The sequence below is a fragment of the Poecilia latipinna genome, unplaced genomic scaffold, assembly GCF_001443285.1.
Source record: "Poecilia latipinna isolate Pla-1442-1.1 unplaced genomic scaffold, P_latipinna-1.0 Scaffold361, whole genome shotgun sequence".
NCBI lineage: Eukaryota > Metazoa > Chordata > Actinopteri > Cyprinodontiformes > Poeciliidae > Poecilia > Poecilia latipinna.
In genome coordinates this window covers 245,571-263,691 of record NW_015112977.1, presented here as the reverse complement: position 1 = coordinate 263,691, position 18,121 = coordinate 245,571, and the positions used below count along the sequence as shown (strand labels likewise).

The 18,121-nt window shown below is 41.1% G+C and overlaps 2 protein-coding genes across 3 annotated transcripts in view; one reads left to right on the top strand and one right to left on the bottom strand.

Moving 5' to 3' along the window:
• Window positions 1-316: 316 nt before the first annotated feature.
• On the top strand, window positions 317-2,049 carry LOC106949758 (fatty acid-binding protein, intestinal-like). Its single transcript, XM_015036238.1, has 4 exons — window positions 317-448; window positions 636-808; window positions 931-1,038; window positions 1,686-2,049. Exons 1-4 carry the CDS (start codon window positions 382-384, stop codon window positions 1,734-1,736), a joined length of 399 nt encoding a protein of 132 aa, XP_014891724.1. The 5' UTR covers window positions 317-381; the 3' UTR covers window positions 1,737-2,049.
• Window positions 2,050-9,032: 6,983 nt separating this feature from the next.
• The window catches only part of LOC106949757 (RNA binding protein, mRNA processing factor), a 47,370-nt gene continuing 38,281 nt past the window's right edge, over window positions 9,033-18,121 (bottom strand). For both annotated transcript variants that reach the window (XR_001425448.1, XR_001425447.1), the window contains exons 8-9: window positions 10,565-10,683; window positions 9,033-9,416 (exon numbers count right to left, since the gene is read on the bottom strand). The gene's annotated coding sequence lies outside the window, so the exon portion shown is untranslated. The remainder of the gene's footprint in view (window positions 9,417-10,564; window positions 10,684-18,121) is intronic.

The following is an 18,121-nucleotide window of genomic DNA, read 5'->3' as shown; positions in this document are numbered from 1 at the left end:
AGGGACAGAGAGGGACTCAGCTGAGTGACTACCACTGGCAGCCAAACAAACAGCTCGCGCTTTTGTCTTTCCCTTCCCCCCCTTCCCCTCCCGCAGAACAGTGTAACAGTGTTTAACTGTGCCAGATTCACAGAAGGGAGGGGCCCTGTGCTCATTTATGAGCCCTTCCTCGAGGTCGCGCAGCAATCACCCTACATTTGAATGGCCACATCAGCAGACAGATAATCAGTGAGATAAAGGACGGCATCCTCCATGCCAGCTCGGTGAGGGTGAGAGTGGAGGGTGGGGGCTGACAGCGACGTGGGGAAGAGGGTGGGTATAAATGAGGGCCAGTGGGCATTCTCAGTCACACGGTTGTGACCAGGAGAAAAGCTTGCAGCCATGGCTTTCAATGGGACCTGGAAGGTTGACCGCAATGAGAACTACGACAAGTTCATGGAGCAGCTGGGTGAGTCGCTCAAATCAGGCGCAACCTGAAGGCGCTTTAGGTTGCATAACAGTCCCGTTTATTTTTATTTTTTTGTAATGATGTGACCTACGTGAGGGTTAAGACGACAAGATGCACAGAAGGTTCAACAGGTTTGCCACTTGACTTGTTTTGAATTTAAAAACACGCATTTTTGAACATCCTCCAGGCGTCAACGTGGTGAAACGCAAGCTGGGCGAGCACGACAACCTGAAGCTGGTTATCGAGCAAACCGGGGACAAGTTCCACATCAAAGAGTCCAGCACGTTCCGCACCAAAGAGATCGACTTCACCCTGGGCGTCCAGTTTGACTACTCCATGGCCGATGGAACCGACCTCACAGTGAGTGACGACAAATGGCTTGAATGCAACAAAATCAACAGGAAAATAATAATAAAAAAATGCAACAGGCTTAAAATCCTTATAGAGGTTAAAAATTAATCTTTTTTTTTTTTTTTTACCAGGGTACATGGGTGCTAGAGGGTGATACGCTGAAAGGGACTTTCACCAGGAAAGACAACAACAAGGTCCTGACCACCACAAGATCACTGGTCGGAGGAGAGCTTGTGCAGGTCAGTGCCACTCATAAATCTGAAGTGAAAGATGGAGCCACCTGGCTGCATTTGCAAACTAAACCGGATTTTTAAAATTTCATACATGTCATGCTTGCACAGGGCCCACCATAGGGGCATCAAGAGTGAAGCGGGCCCATTTGTAAATCTGCTGCCATCTCATAGCTAAACAGTGTCATATGCATGATATATTTTGTCAAGTTGTATTAGGATGAGGGTCATTTAAAAGCTTTCCCACAGCTCCCCTCTGCGTTTGTTTGCAAGCTGCCAAGAATCGGCCTGCTTTTAAACTAGATGCACCGCTTTCTGAAAACTGAAAAGGCTACGCTCAAGAATCTCTGCCGAAGTTTTTGCTGAAAATATTTAACAAATTGTATCTTTGAAGTTTGCCAGAACCAATCGATCTTATCCTCTCTTTCTTGAGGAAGGAACCTGGAAGTGTTGTGTTTTAGGCGCGCCCGTCACATCAAAGCACTAAGTCTGAAAAACAACTTCATCGTCTGCTTGTAGCAAACGGGAAGATCAGCTCGTGCGTAAATCTGTTTTATACAACGGTTTTTATACAGCCGTCCGTATAAAACAAATTCATGACTGCAGTTTTTGTCATGCAATGTCTCCATTCACCTGAACTTTGTCTCTATTTGCAGAGTTACAGCTACGAAGGCGTGGATGCAAAGAGGATTTTCAAGAAGCAGTAACCAGGATCCGGCTGTTCATACTTTTATATAGCTCACGCAACTTTTTTTTTTTCCTTCTTAACAGTAGAGAACAACCAACCCTAAGGTGTATTCTCAATTCATTTATTTTATCTACCTAAAAATGTTTTTATGCATTTGTACAAATGCCTTTGGGGATGAATCATTGTAACAGTGAAACAATAAACAGAAAGGTGCCGCCCCCTGATTGACAACTGATGACCTTGACAGACACATTTTTGTACTCTTCGTCCAGTTCTCAGGCCAGGAGGTCAGGAAGTCTAAATAAAGGGAGCTAAAAGAGCTGATCCAAGTGTCCCCTTTTTATTATTCTCAATTATCTCAATTACTGTGAATAACATCCAGCTGAACTCAGGAGAAAACACAACTAGGACAGAATCGCAGCGCCAGTTTGAAGTCTTGGAAGAAACAATAAAAGATTTATGGTTTTTCACGGGGCAAAGCGGCCTAAGCTGGACGTGCTGGTTTCATCTGACAACAGAAATGTTCAATAAAACTTTAAACATGCCATTAACACTGAGAAATGTTTGTGGGTTTTTGGAAACAAAGCTAGCCGATGAACTCTGATAACTCTTGACGTCATCGAGATAAAAGGAAGATAAAAAAAGAACAAAACAGAGGATGGTGATGAAACTATCGTGTTTACATACAACATGAGGCCGTCGAGGTACGTTTCATACAACTTAACACACAAACTGTTCAAAACCTTCAAAGACGTGAAAGTTAATTTGCCATTAGATTGAAGGAAAACAGCCCAATTTGCTGTAATGTTTACTCACCGTGTTGCAGTGTTTGCCTTTTAAACTCTTTGTTTTAAATTTGAGGTAATCCGTGTGGATTGGGGAGTGACCTAAACTTGCAAATCCCGTGCCAGTTGTGATAGCGGGCTGTTATTTTTATTATTATTGCTTAGCACAAAGATCACCTCTTCATAATTACATTTTTATGAGCATCTCAGTGTTTTTTTAATCTTTATGATAGGGAGGATAGAGGAACTAATATTGCATTATTACTGCACTCCAGAGTCTGATTCGAGGCGACTCACCCAGTGTGTAGAATGACTGTGGTGTGATGTTATTGAGATATCATGTGTTTGCCTGTAAGGAAAAAAGTGCTCTTTTAAAACGGAGGGCTTTTTTTTTTATCACATGAAACTTTAGTGGTGATACATGAAACAATGCTGCTCATTCTGTGGGTAAAAAAAAAAAAAAAAAAGCAACAACAACATCTATGTTGTCTTTTGGCCATGAGAAAGCAAAAATAAAATGACTCAATATGCAATAAGCACTGCTGACCACAAGAGGGCAACGTGTGCTCATTTCATATCAGATTTGCGATTCAAACACAAACTATAGCGTCACGGTGAAAGGATTTAGTAGTGACACACTTATGCTTCTCCGAGGACTGTTCAGATTAGTTTTAGGTGGCTAACTAGTCAGATTGAAAAGAGCGTAACTAGTTTGATATTTATTTTATGACACCTATTATGACTTGACTGAGTGTCCAGTGCAGGGGTCACCAACTCCAGTCCTCGAGGGCTACCATCCTGTAACTTTTAGATGCGTCTCTGCTCAAACACACCTGGATCAAATAAACTGCTCGTTTCCAGCCTATTGCAGAGAGGAATGAATGCTGGTGAGGGAATTCAGACATTTTGGAGCAGAGGTGAAGCTAAACGTTGCAGGATGGTAGCCCTTGAGGACTGGAGTTGGTGACCCCTGGTCCAGTGTCTCCTCACGCAGACCCTCTGTGCCACCAGTGCAGGGCTTGGTCAACGTTAGCAGGAATTTGAGCACGGATCTTTTCCACCATGGTTTTGTTACAAGAAGGGAAGGTCCTTGATGTTTTGTTTTTTTTTTTTTTTTCCTCTGGCTTTGAAAAACCTCAAGGCTCGATACACAGCATGCCAAATGGACAGGTAGAAGTTATAAAGAAGAGATTTGAGAACAATGTGTTCTGACTCTTCCCAGAAATCTGTAGAGTTTGTCAATAAAGCCTTTAAAGATGCTTTAAATACTTGAACAGTTCTTCACAACAGAGTAGAAAAGTCGGAATGCAAAGACATTGATGAATAAATGAAAAGGTTGAGACTGAAATCACAAAATGCATCTGTGTGGCTAGTTTTGCATGAATTATTGCATCAAGGAAACATGGCGTGGAGATCAGCCTGTTGTCTCTCCTTCCTATCAAGGGCGCTGCCTTCATCTTAACATAACATTGCTTTACTTAAAAATACTTTGTTGCCCTTGCGCAGTTTGATGAGAAACTGGATTTTTGGTTTTTATTATAAACTTTAACGAAGGAATCTCTAAGCTTATTTTTTTTTCAGTTCAATAACTGAAATTGTATTTTTTCATTTACATTCTAATTTATTAACATCGCCATCCAAACACATCTGACAACTGACAGGCAGTAATGGTACGATCATCCCTACGTACAGCATCGATCCATCACGGCTCGCGTCCTGAGTGCCAACATCAATCATGGCGGGTGAGTCTGCCACATGTTGAGCTGACCGGGCAGAGGGAGCGATCAATTATCCCTGAAATTCCCTTGCTAAGATATTCAGACTTAGTTAGTCTAAATGTTTCAGAAACTGAATGTATTGGAGCAGTTTCACACCTCTATAATGCTTTTCTTATCGCCGTAATTAGAGCGTCACCGTCGTTGGTGTTGCACTTTGTAGATGGAGTCTGTAATTCCCTAAGATAACCAGTGAGAGGCGCTGCTGGACTCCTGAATTTCCATTGAAAAGGTTCTCTGGGTATATGATGTCATTCTGAGTTAAGCTAGCCATCATGTGACACACACGATGTTTACACACACACGCACACACTCACAGTACGCTTGCTGGATATTAGTGTAGATTATTAATAAAAATATCTTTGTGTGGAATCTGGTGAAGCAGACTGAAGCAGCGTGGAATCTGTGGGAAAATGGGAAGTCGAGGGAGACTTTAGTGTTTTGATTGCTGAGGAACTGAGGGCCCTTATTAGGCCCACCGCAGGGAGCTGGAAGCTGCGGCCGGGTGCGGAGCAGGAGGCAAACAACAGAAGGTGGACGGAGGAAGAGACACGCAGAACAAGGGGTAGATTTAGAGGTGGGGGGCAACCTTTTCCTCCTTCACTCATCTTCAGTTTGTTTAACAAACGCGGAGAAACCATCAGCGTCGGTGGGAGAGTCAGAGGTTTGGCGTGAGGCAGTGCTTCTCGGTAGCCCGGCGCCGCATTTTGACCAATCAGTGTTCAGATAATGACCGCGCAGAGACGCATCCAAGCTGTGGAAATGATGACTTGGTTAGTCAGCGATGAGTACAGCGTCAAGTCTCATGCATTTTAGCTGCAAGTCTCTACAGCCGCTCTGTGGCAAAGGTTATTGGCTTCTGTTTGACTCATGTAACAATGGCAGAAACTTGTTACAGTGAGAACTGCTGGTTGAGGCGTGCAGATAATACCAACAAGCAAAGAAAACAAGGGTGCAAACAAAATGAAAACAGTATTAAAACAATTATGTACAGTTTCAGGAAGGGTGAGCTGTCCTACTGTAAGAGGCCGCAGTGATCATAGGACACAATTCACGCTCCCTCAGCTGACTTGCCTTCGCCCCCCTGTGTCATTTGTTCCTGAGTCAAGTAGTGCACGCACATTCCCGTTGATGGTACCTTCAGTAAAGCGTAGCAATCAGTATGGGGATCCTGATTAGTGACAACATTCAACCAGCTTTAACATCTTCAACAATTAGAGTTGTATTAGCTTATTCTTTGGATATGACTCCACGGGTCAAGCCTCTTCAACTCGCCAAGGCCTCTCACAGAGTCCATTGCTCCCTCCTTTGACCACTTTGACTTGGATCCAGAACTTTGCGTCGGAGCTGAAATTTTAAAGATGCCACAACCCTCTTAGCCGTCACAGCTTTGGCTCTTGGCAAACTTAAGACATTAACATGGCGAAGTTCATTTCTTCACTGTTAATTCACGTGTGTCAGATTGAACCAGTCAGTGTGACTGTTTTTATTTCTTTGTGCTGTTCAACAGGTGACACATTTGTGACTAGCATGAACAAATTGCAACATATGGTTTATATATATATATTTTTTTCAGAGATCCAATATTTTTCAGTAAATACTGGTACAGGAAATACACAAACAACCCAGGCAGCAGTTTCGACCAACAACTGCTGCTTTTACGTTTCTCCTTGTGTCTTTTGTTTGACATTCCTCTGTTGGAAGACAGACACTTTAAAGGCATCACAAACAAGTCTTTAATGAACTCCTTAAAGGGGAGGAGGAACGTCGCGCTAATGTGTTGCAAGTTGGGTTTTACGATTGCATGCATCCGCATGAATATTCCTCCCTGCTCAGAAGACACTTTTATCCACCACTTTTCTCCTCCGTGACAACGTGTGAACGCCCCTCAGATGTGTGCTAGTGCGTGCGCGCGCCATGTGAGGAGCTGCTATATGCTGCCTGACAGATGAGAGCTGAGACAGTATGGAGGGAAAGTAAATTGGCTTTGGCCTCTGTCTCAGGTGTAGCCAGCTCCTGGGTTTGCCAGGCTATTCTTACAGAGGGCAGGGAGAGGTCTCCAGCTCCCCTGGTGCAAAAACCACTTTATAGTATCCCACATCATGTTTTGATGGCCCCCAAGGATTGGAGGGCTGGGGGTGCGGAGGGGGGTGTTATCCAATGACAAGTGTGAAAGAGGGAAAATGGAAATGGCACCATGTGCAGGTGGATTTCTAAATGGGCAAGCGACGTCCTCTAATTTTCCCCAGCAGGCCGTCTTCTCTTTTATGTTCATTTATTTCTGTTTGCAGTCTGGACAATGGCATCTTTCACTAGATCACATCAGATATATTAAATCAATAGTTTTACGAATTTGTATTATAGATTTTTATCCCTTCTTTTACTACACAGTTCTTTAAGTGTGTGACATTTTGCCCTTTTAGTCTTACTTTTTTTAATGGAGAACCTTTCCATTACTACGTTACAATGTGCCATTTTTGTACCTTTTAGTAGCAAAAAGAAAAGCCTAAGTGAGGGGCAGCAGTTACTTTGTAACATTATGTCGTGCCTCTTATCAAATACTTCTAAATGTGTTCTTTTTTTCATTCACCTGCACGAACAAAAACAAGTCTGAATATTCAAAAATTTGTCCACACTTGCTTGATTTTAGTTCCTTTTGTGGTGTCATCAAAAAATAATCCAATCAGAATAAGTTCTGAGTGTTTTTGGGGATTTTTTTGTGCAATCCTGAAGGGGGAAATTCACCCTTCAAAGCCCAGAAGTGTTTTAATTTTGGTCTACATTTAATAGTGGGGAAATAAAAGTATCTTAAAGTGAAAACACTTGAGATGCCTTCAACTATATCTCCTATTTGAACAAAAGAGTCTGATCTTTTTTAACCAATTTTATGATAAATAAACATCAGTCACGGCAGCAACTTTAATGTCGATCTTTAATGGCAGATGGACCGAAATGTCTTCATTTAACATATTCATAAAAACGGCTCCATTTGATCACCTTTTTTTTTTCTGTGTGTGTGTGTGTGTGTGTGTTTCAAACCAACAAATTTCTGCAACTCACTGAGGTCAAATTCCTCCTCACAGTGGCTAAAGTACATAAATATCAACAGCACTGTAAGCATTAAGAAAAAGAACAAACATGCCGTGAGCATGCACAACACACAGCTACACACACTGAACCAAGCAAAGAAACATCTTTCATTAGCAGAGGGATCGTCTCATCAACCCCCAGGAAAAACTTATGTACCATAAGGCTGGAAAAACATGAAAAGATCTATTTGTTCTCCGACTTTCACAGTGAATTTATAGGAGTATTCACATATCAAACAGCTACAAACCAAAAGAAGCCCTAGAAAAATTATCAAATGATTATACAATTGAACTTACAATAATACTTACAGTGAAACATACAATAGGCATCTTCTATGATCTTTTAAAAGAAAAAAAAAGAAAAAACTCACACACACTTTTTTTTTTATAAATACTTGTTCTAATAAATTTGGCTCCACACTTGGTTTAAAATTGTAAAAGCAAGAGAAAAAAAAAGAAAAGGTCTTCATGTACTCAGGTGATATGGTCCACCGTTATATGATGCATATTATTATTATTATTATTATTATTATTACTACTCAACATGAAGAAACACTGAGAAATGTACATGACTCAACTCGTCCTAGATGGTTTCACACATCTGGGTTTAAAGATTACAGGGAGTATTGTTTACTTCTTACAGCATTTCAGTGTTTTTTTTTTTTTTTCTTCTTCTTCTTTAGCGCCACATCAGTACATGTGACTTTATCAGAAAAGTACAAGAATCGAGTACAAGGGACAAGGATCATAATTTTGTCATTAAAAATGTCACAGAAACATGATCAGTTCATGATATGTTGCACAGCAGATGTTATTGCAGAGAGACACCAGATTAGAAATGATTTTCTCTCCCCTCCCTCCACCCCCCCCTCTCATCTTGATCATTAATATGCAAATGCAAACTCGACAAAAGCAAGTTGAATCACGCAGGCTTCCTAAAAATAGACAAAAGAGACAAATCGCTTAAAGTAAAAATTCTTTCAGATGCTGAAGGACTCTTTGGAGTGACACCAAGAGGGACATGCAGCAAAAATAATATCTTACTTCATAAGAAAAATATCAGACCGAGGACTACAAAGCAGTCAGACATTGAATTCTAAATAGCACACCAGTATAAGAAAGAAAAAAAGAAAAGCCTTTGGTCTTTTTGTTTCTCTGTACTTATCTGTTGTCCTCTTGCTACAAAATGAAGGAGCAGATTTCTAATAATAGTGGAGTTGAGTTTGCCAGTCGTTGCCGTCTCTGGGGTCACTTTTTTTTTACCTTCACCGGTGATGGCTTTAATCCTGTCGATGCCTCCACTAGCACATCTGATTATGACAGCCTACAGGGCAAAAAAAAAAAAAAAAAAAAGGACTTCTGATTTAACTCGGCTCCATAAAACAAAGAAAAAAAGAGCAAACCAAAATCCATAGATTTGTGTAGAAAAGACAGGGAGGCAAACTGATATGACTGCTTTGGTATGGAAGGACAACTTGTAATTTTTTATAAATGGCACAAAACACAAAAAAAGGCAAAAAAAAAAAAAAATCAAGAGGTATGACAATTTCTCATACACAACATGAACCGATCAAAACATTTCAACATTGTCTTGATTACAAAAATACTTTTTTGTACTTCTTTAAAATACCTAAAAATGTACAGCATTGTTGTTTTTTATTTCGACTTTTTATTTTTTTAGTTTTTTGCAAAGTCATGCTTCGACATGTATTTATTATAATAACATTGATATGAATGATATACAGAATAGTAATAATTCTAGTATTATAACAACATTACTCGATAGCACTTTGGCCACACTTCCATGGATCTCCTCCTGCGGTCTTTCTCTCTTCCCGTACGCGACGCCATCGGGAAAACGCGGACCGTTTCCATCGCCCGAGTCAGAGGAGGTGTAGCCAAAGCGCTGCCTCTAAAAGCTCGAGTATGTAACAGTATAAAAAAATCTAATAGAGTTGCAAAGACTTCGGGAAGAGGGTTGGGACGGGCGCTTGATGTGCGATGGAGGCTGGGGTCTAGTATGTCCTGAAGCCCATAAGGCTGCTGCTGCCTAAGGGAGAAAAATACAAAAGGAAGATAAGGCTGTACAGGATTCTGCACATTGCAGCTTAAACACTAATGAAAATACAAGGGGACCATGCAGAGCTGAATGACACACACCGATTCTAAAAAAAAAAAAAACAAACAAACCATGAAATCTCGTACAAAAGCAGACACTGTAATAAAGACACATGCCCTCAAGTCCAGTCTTGGACTCCCCCTAAATCTCTAATACTCGCCTTTGTGTCTGCAAAACCACACAAACTTTCATCTGAAAAACAGTCACAGCATAAAGATAGAAATATCTCTATAAAATCTGGGCAGCAATTTGGAGAAAGTTCTCACACCCCTTGAATCGCCGTCCTGCTCCAAACGCTGTCTTTGACGTATTTTACTGGGATTTTATGCAATAACCCAAGATAAGCTTAGACTGCATGTAGAGCCTCCGTGAACATTTTTTTTTTTTTTTTTTTTTTTCAGCCTTGCCACAATTTCTCAATGGCATTTGGGTCTAAACTTTGACTAGGCCATTCTGCTTTATGTAAATGATCCTGCTGTGCCTGTATGCTTAGGATGGTCCTGCTGGAAGGTGAAACTCCACCACCGTGTCGTCTAACAGATTTTCAACCAGGATTGTCCTGTCTTTGCCTCCATCCACCTCTCTTCCCATGAACTATAATCCACTTCTGTGTCTCCGCTGAAAATCCACTTCCCCACAACATGAAGATGCCACCATCATGTCTGCCTGTGGGCACATAGTACTTTTTTTTTTCAGCCACAAACTTTTTATTTCTGGGTAGCCCAAAAGTCTGAGCCGACGTCCTGAAAGAGAAAGTACTTTCTTCTGACTATGACTGCATCTAGTTCTGAAAAAAATTGTTTTATACACACAAAAAGAAAAAAAAAAAAAGCTGCTCAGATGAAAGCTGACACAGTGTTAAAAATGTCTTAGTGGTTAGGTTTGAGCCAGCAGATGTATGCAGAGGTGTGTCACTTTTTATCTTTTTCACACACACACACACAGGGTGACAGAGCAGACACGGACTGCTTTGGTGGACACTTTGGTGGGTAGGTGGGATCTACACCTTGCCGCTTAGCTGTCCTCTCCTGTTGGAATCAGCGGAGGAAAAAAAAAAACAAAAAAACAAAAAAACTCACCGACGGTGCGCTGCTGCAGGATCTGGAAGCAGGTCATTCCTCCTAATTTCTAAAAAGGAAAAGAGGCAAACAGCAAAGCCCGTCACAGCCGGCCACGGCCACCATCACACATCAGGAACCTGAGGATGCAAAGAAAACCCAACATGTCCAATCAGTCACCTGAGGACGAGACATTTGACTTTTGAGTGCAGATGTTTGAGACACACAAAGAAACCAGAAGGAGATTTTTTTTTAACTTGACTGATGACAAGCTGGTAGAAAATTCAATGAATGTTTCATTCCCAAGCGTTACCATGGTGCACCTACAAAAAAGGCTCTTTTGTGTAGAAGTCATCACTGCAGGAAGTACGCCGAGTACTTCAGCGAAGAGTTTGAATAGAATATAGGAGGACATATATTAAAGGATCTATTTCAACAAAACATGTAGACGTGTCTGTGATTCAATCAGGTCCCAGGAGAGCAAGAGAGAGCAAGACTTTCAGCAGTTAACAGGAAGGCTCTCCTCTGTTTCATCCTGTTGTGGATAAAACCTGTCTGTGATTGTGCCGGTTTGAAAATGTTGGCAAACTCAGAAATAAGTCAGTTAAAGAAAAGATTGTCTAGGGAACAAAGAGGTTGCTGTTCTTCTAATTCCAGCTGTACCAGTCGATATTGTAAGACCATAAAGACCTTGAAATGTGAACAAGGTAATCAGTTTGTTGTTTTAAAACAAATTGCAAAGCAGTTGCCCAGTGTAGAGGGCAAAATCGATATTTATCAGTGCAAAAACCAGAACCTCAAAATTGGTCATAAAATTGAGATTTCCATTTGTGGTGGGGTTGATTTAAAGGGGGAAAAAAAAAACAACAACTTGTTTGGTCGTACTTTAAACCGCTTGTGCCAGTTATGACATTTCGGTCTGACTAAATGGATCTCCCTGATTAAAAAATATCCCCAAGTAAGAATCGAAAGGGACCAAATGTACCAGAACCTTTCTTTGATACACAAAGTTTGGTAAATAGACTAAAGGGATTCGATTTTCTTGCCAGGGGAGTTTTCTCAACATCCTGGACACACTCAGCTGTCTTCCCAGAAAATGAAATCTCTCCTCTGATTAGTAAACTGATGTTGACTTTTAATGTCACTGAACCCTCCCTTTTGTTTTCCTACAAATCTTTCAAGCCCAAACTTGAACTGTGACACGCAGGATGTCTCAAGTACTCATGTCAAGCTTCTCCCCGACTATCTGTACCTTCCACAGCATCCCACCACCAGCGGATCGCAAAGAAAGGTCAGACTTCCTCGCCAGATGTACTGCTAAAAATAGGCCTCTCCCTGAGACTGTGGCAACTTGAGTTCAGAGGAGCTTTGGGCAACTCTCTGGAACAATAAGCAACTAGAAAGTCATCCGTAATCTTATGAGAAAGAAAGAGAGTGGCAGACTGACATAGTCAGAGAGGATGCATGAGACTTGGAAACTGCTTCTTGAGAACAATGCTTTTTTTGTTTTAAGGGAGTAAGGACGCTTGAACTAACTGATGCCCCATTGCGCGTTCAATCAGGGATGAGGGAATCGATGCGCTACACAGCCGCTTGGCTAACCTGACGGGACGCTTGCTTCCACATCACCCTGTTTGTTCTGGCTGAGACGCCAAGGTTAAAGACTGGGTTGATCATTGAACATGTCTGCACAGATTAAGGACAGGTTTAGTGAATTTTAGGCTTAATATGTTACATCCAATGTCTCGGTTCTGCCGCATAATGTGAGGTAGGTAAACAAGCGGTGTTTGAGAAAGAAGGGGTGTGATCGGGTTTCTCATGAATGCATGGGCTGTTTCTTTTTTTTGAATTTTCTCGCTTGTTATCACCGATTGTCGATTGTGTGCTGTGACTAAAAGGTACAGAGGACTTGTTAAATCATCTAATAAGAGCAAAGTTCCAACAAGTAACTGATTTCAACCATGGTAATGGAAACAATTGTCTTGATTCTTTTGCTAAATATAGCAGAGTTTTAGATTTATGTCAAAAAAAAGCATTCAAGCATGAAGTTTTGGTAGCTTGTTAAGCTGGGCTACACAGGAGTCTGTTAATGCACAAAAAAACATCAGCAAATGAAGTTAAAGTTTAAATAGATTGTGAACGGAAATATTCAGAAAAGGTCTGAGCAAATATGGCTTACAAGGGGTTACCCAGTAGAAACACGTTTGTAACAGAAAAAGTGTGATTTCAGAGGACATAATACGTTTTCTCACTCTGCTTCTTTCTCCTACTGCTCTCCATCTGAGCATTACTTTTTACTGCTGCCATTAGCCTTATGTTCTCATTTTGTCATTGCACAGAAGTTACGTCAAGCCAGATGTCTCTGTTTAGCAAAAACTCCTTCCTGGAGGGGGAACTCAGCTGAGCTATTGCTGACAGTAACATGTTCTATCGATGACATTCATAGCCACTTTTCTCTCACTTTGTCTCCATCCTAGATAAAGCCACTGAAGGGGATATTGCTGTTTTTCACCCAGTTGATTTCAGAGTTTATTTACTTTGCTGTGAAACCACTAAAGGAGCTACAAACTTAACTTTTTAAGTTTTCCATAACATAGAAAATTCATCTGGATCAGTGTTTCTGTGCTTTTTTTTTTGTTGGTCAAACCCAAACTTGGTTGTGGCAGATGGGCTCTCATACTGAGCCTGGTTCTGCTGGAGGTTTCTTTCTCTTAAAGGGGAGTTTCCCTTTCCCAAGGAAAAAAACCGCCTGTCCTGAGCTGTGTTTACATCCCAACGATGGCTGCTGGGGAGGTGGGTGGTGGCGAATGCAGCTGCCGACATGCAGCTCCTGAGACCTGATGCAGCTACAGTCTATGCCTCTGTGTGTCAGCAGGGGATGGAGGAATAAAGTCCCACTTCCTTATTAGAAAGGGCCCCAGCTGGCCCAAAGCTCTCCTTCAATTGGAGTTAGTCCAACATCACACAGGAACCACTGGTTTTGTCAGGCTATTGGCCAAAAACCTCCTCAGGGCAGGCAGCCAGACAACACACACACACACACACACACACATATATATATTGGTCTCTCACAGGGTCACAGACAAGCCTGCATGATAGGGGTTCACACCCCCCCACCTCCACCCCCAGCATGTCTTGTCAGATGGAAAATACGGATTACCTTTCCCTGCAGTTCACCACGCATTAACGTCCACTGTTAGGTTGTCTTTGGAGCAAGCTCTTTACCAGAGCATGAATGTCAAATACAATTCAGCTTCATGGGCTTTCAGATGAATGAAGTGACTCTGAGTATCCAGGGGGTTATTACAACGCAAAACTAAAAAAAAAAAAAAAAAAAAACTTAATCAGCTCCGAAAAGTCAGTGGCTTTCTGTTTGAACTTGCAAGCGGCAGTGAATGTACTTCTCAGAAAGGCTCTTCCCTCCAGAGGCCAGGTGATTAGGACAGTTCACGGTTAAGGATCCCACACACCAGCGCGGTTCCAGCTGCCTGCGTTCTCTGTCTGCGAGTCGCCCCCAGTTAGTGAGACGCCAAGACAACCGCTGACCCACAACAAACCTCTCCAGACTGCTGACTTCTAGGCGAGCTTCGCCTTCCTTTCTGAAATACCAACATTCAACATTTGTAATTAATTACAGGCTTTTGCTTTTCCAAGACTACTCCCACAACATTACACAAGCAGTACAACAAACAACACCAGCGCCTTACATGAGTATTTACACCACTCGAGCGTTTTCACATTTTGTTGACCTCGCAACCACTAATTTTAATGTGTGGTGTTAGGATTTTACGCAAAAGGTAGTTCCTATGTGAGGAGCAGAAGGAAAATAAAGCATGGTTTACAGCTAAACATTTTGGACGGTGCACAGCGCCGTTTGTCCTCCTGTCAAGCTGGACACAAAAACAACGAATTGTTTGCAAAGCTGCAACATATCAGGGACAAACCGAGCAGGAAGGTTAACTAAACAACGAGCTCTCCGGTGGTAAAAATATAAGCCTGATTCGGCTCCAGCATGACAACACGACGACCGTGGATGTATTAATTACACGTGTTGTTTACTATGTGTGTAAAATAATCCACAAACCATCCAGCTTTACAATGATCATTCTAGCCTTTATCCAATTTTTTTTTGGGGGGGGGATTTACCCAGACAAAATGTTCTGTCAGGGTAAATTTAAAATTTAAACAAAGTGAAGGGGGGAAAAAAAAATCGAATGAATCTCCATTAAAAAGCACTTATCTGCAATTTCAATCGCCACTTTGTTACAATAGTAGTGGAAAAAAAAAAAGCTAGTTTGTTTCCAGGGAATTTTCTCTCCATTTCTTTCCTTAGTGGAAAGAAGTTTCAAAGATCTGACGTCTCTGGGGTTTAAAGGAAAAAACAAAAAAAAAAAAAAACAGATTCTGCCTGCTGCTTCGGGACAATGGCTTTGTGTTGCAAAGGACATAATTGTTGTTTCCCTCTAGCTGAGCAGTTATTGGCACCTCTTTTAAGGATGTGTCAAAAGCCTTGGAAGAATTTCACCGAAGATTACATTATAAATACAGAAAAAAAAAAATCTTGCCTTGATTCTGACAACAAACATTCAGTCTGAGAAAAATTGTGCGTTGAGAAGAAAATTGCAACCCAAAAAATTGCTGTAATTTTCTGCATTGCTTTTAAAACTTAATCAAGAGTATGAGATTATTTAATTTGTATTCATGTGCTATATACACGAAATGACACAGAAGCCCCTTTTTTACGAACCGGTCTTCAAATTGGGAAAGCCAGGCAATCATGCCATTAAACATTAAAGTTAGGCAATTACGTAACTACTGCATAGAAATTGCGACAATCCTAAACTTAAACATATCACAGTCTGTGAAAAATAAAATGTTTAAAACAACTGTAATGGTGACAAACGAGGCTGGACGAGGGTCAAAGTTTATATATACACTTCACAAACGGTGAGGAGAATGGTAAGGGAGGAAAAACTACCTTAAAAGTTCATAATTAGAGAACTGAAGAAAGGAAAAGTATCTTAGGATAACAACTCTTCAGAATCCTTACACACTGTCATGTGGGGGATTTTTCCTAGAGTTATGTGTTTTAGTCTTATCACCCTAATAATGAACTTTATGCTAACAAACATTCCAGGTGTGGTAGGAAACATTATAAAAGGCGTCAAAAAGCTCCTCATACCCCCAGGTAAGTAGGGTGGAGGATCTGTGGTATCACTAGCTTCTTTCTCTTTCAAAGGTTTTGGTAACTACCAGGATATTTTTGATTAAAAAAAAAAAACTGGTGGTGGATTCTAGGAAATCACCGGTTTGAAATGGTTCATGTACATATTATTTATATACCAGGGGTGCCCATTAGTATGACGGACGCTGTAGATCTAGAACCTGAATAAAAATCCAGCAGCACAAACAAAAGACAAACGAAGTCCTTATCTCATAATCTGAATATGTGTTTCTCCTCCATGCTACACAGTCGGGGTTGCTGCCCGGCGAATGTTTCTGCAGCAAATGTTTGCAATTATCACAATAATCTTGACTGGATATGCTGGCTCTCCATCACCCTCCTCTGCAGGCCGGATGTAGGGAAGTTGATTCACCGACGGGGTTAATATCCACTGGGGCAGAGTGACTGGTCAAACGACTTCCTCCCGGTTCGATAGGAGTAATTATTTCCTCCAAGCCCCTCCCTTTTCCACTCCCTTCCCTCAATGGAGATTAAATCCAAAACACCACGAAAGCTTTTATTCTTTAGGCAACATCTTTAAAGCTCTTAGAAATAAACAGATGAAGAAAAAAAGGGTAAGAGGGAGACAGGGGAGACTAGCACCAATCAACAGCTTGATGAATGTTAGCCTCCTTACTCCTGCCACCTCCCATCGACTCCCCAAGGGGGGGTACCGAGGAGAACATGTCTCTTCCTGTCTCGAGACACTGGAGGGAGGTGACAGAGAGACTGGCGCCGTGTGCGTACACACATATACACAAACTATCTGGGGGGATTTGCAGTGTTTTGCTTTCTGGTTTCTTGTTTTCTTTTCTTTTCTTTTTTTTTTCCTTCTTTTCCTGCAAACACAAAAGTAGAGTGCGGATGCGGCCGATGCAGCTGACTTATCTAAGCACTTGTTGGAAATGCTCCTAGAACCACGCACCGATCCACTAAACTAATTTGGATGTAATCTACTTTAAATAAAGCCCCACGATAAACGTTTTTAATAAAGACTCGTAAAAAAGGAGCTCCCAGCAGCTCCCGACTACCGAAGCGCTTGACGGAGCGTGCGCAGCGTTTACGACCATTCTGATCGCGTCCGCCGTCTCTCTATATCTGCTCAGTCCCCCTTTATAATTCTCCAAAGAGTAGTTTGTTAGACTCGGAAACGCCAACGTGAGGTTCTAAATTAAAAAATGTATTTCATCCTGACAGGGTTTGATAAAGTGACGAATAAGTCCTAATATCTGCTGTTTGGTCGAAAACAAAATTCGGTGTTTATTATGGTTATTGCAGCCATATCGTGGGCATGGTAATCTTTCCCTCACACAGAGGTGAAATAAATTTTAAATGCCCTTACACTGGGCATGCCAATGTTGCAGCAACATCTCTGGATCCGCTGCTAGCAAAAATACTCGATACATATAGCACTGACGAATAACCAGTGGATTATGAATAAATGTCCTTTGTGCACTGCAATCAAATCAAAAACAACAGAAAGGAGATAAGCTAGCCGGACAGATTGACATTAATAATAGGGAAATGCATATTCAAACTAATACGAATATTTTTCTTTGAGAAATGGGATGTACTCTTCTTGTCTTTTCCATCCTGGAGAGAAACTAAGAAAAAGGTGTCACATGCACACCCCAGTAGACAAGTTATATTTGGTATTTTAACTATTAAAATAGGGAGGTGGGGTCATTTAAGACATGTGGAAAATACAGGAAGTTTTTGTCACAGGAAGCACACAGCCAGAGCTGGTGTTAAATTCCTGCAGCAGTGTTTGTATTGACTTCTTGGCAGCCTCCCTGACTAGTTTCCGTCCCATCTCTTCATTCTGTTTAGAGAAATTTTGTTTTTGAATCATCGCTGTTGACCAATTTCGTTCACTTTGTAGTGGCCGTTTTCACAGTGCTGTGGAACATCCATGAACTTTTATACACCCTTCTCAGGACTGACACCTTGGCACAATGAGATCTTTTAGATCCTGCGTAACCTCTCTGTTCAGCAGTTATATCAATACGATTCAAGTTGTATCAATACGATTCAAGTTGTATCAATACGATTCAAGTTGTATCAATACGATTCAAGTTGTATCAATACGATTCAAGTTGTATCAGAAGGAATAATTTATTTTGACCTTGACGTTATGTTATCCAATTACTGGAACCCAACAACACCTCTGCTATATCAGCTAGAAGTTAAATACGTTTTTGATTTTATAAATCTTTTAAGTCCTATTAGTTTTAAAGCTTCACATTAACAGGCTCATCCTTTTTTTTTTTTTTTTTTTTTTTTTTTCCTTTTTAAATTTCCAAAAAAAATTTTTTTTTAAAAAACCCGCAAAAAATTTTTCCCCCATTTTCCCC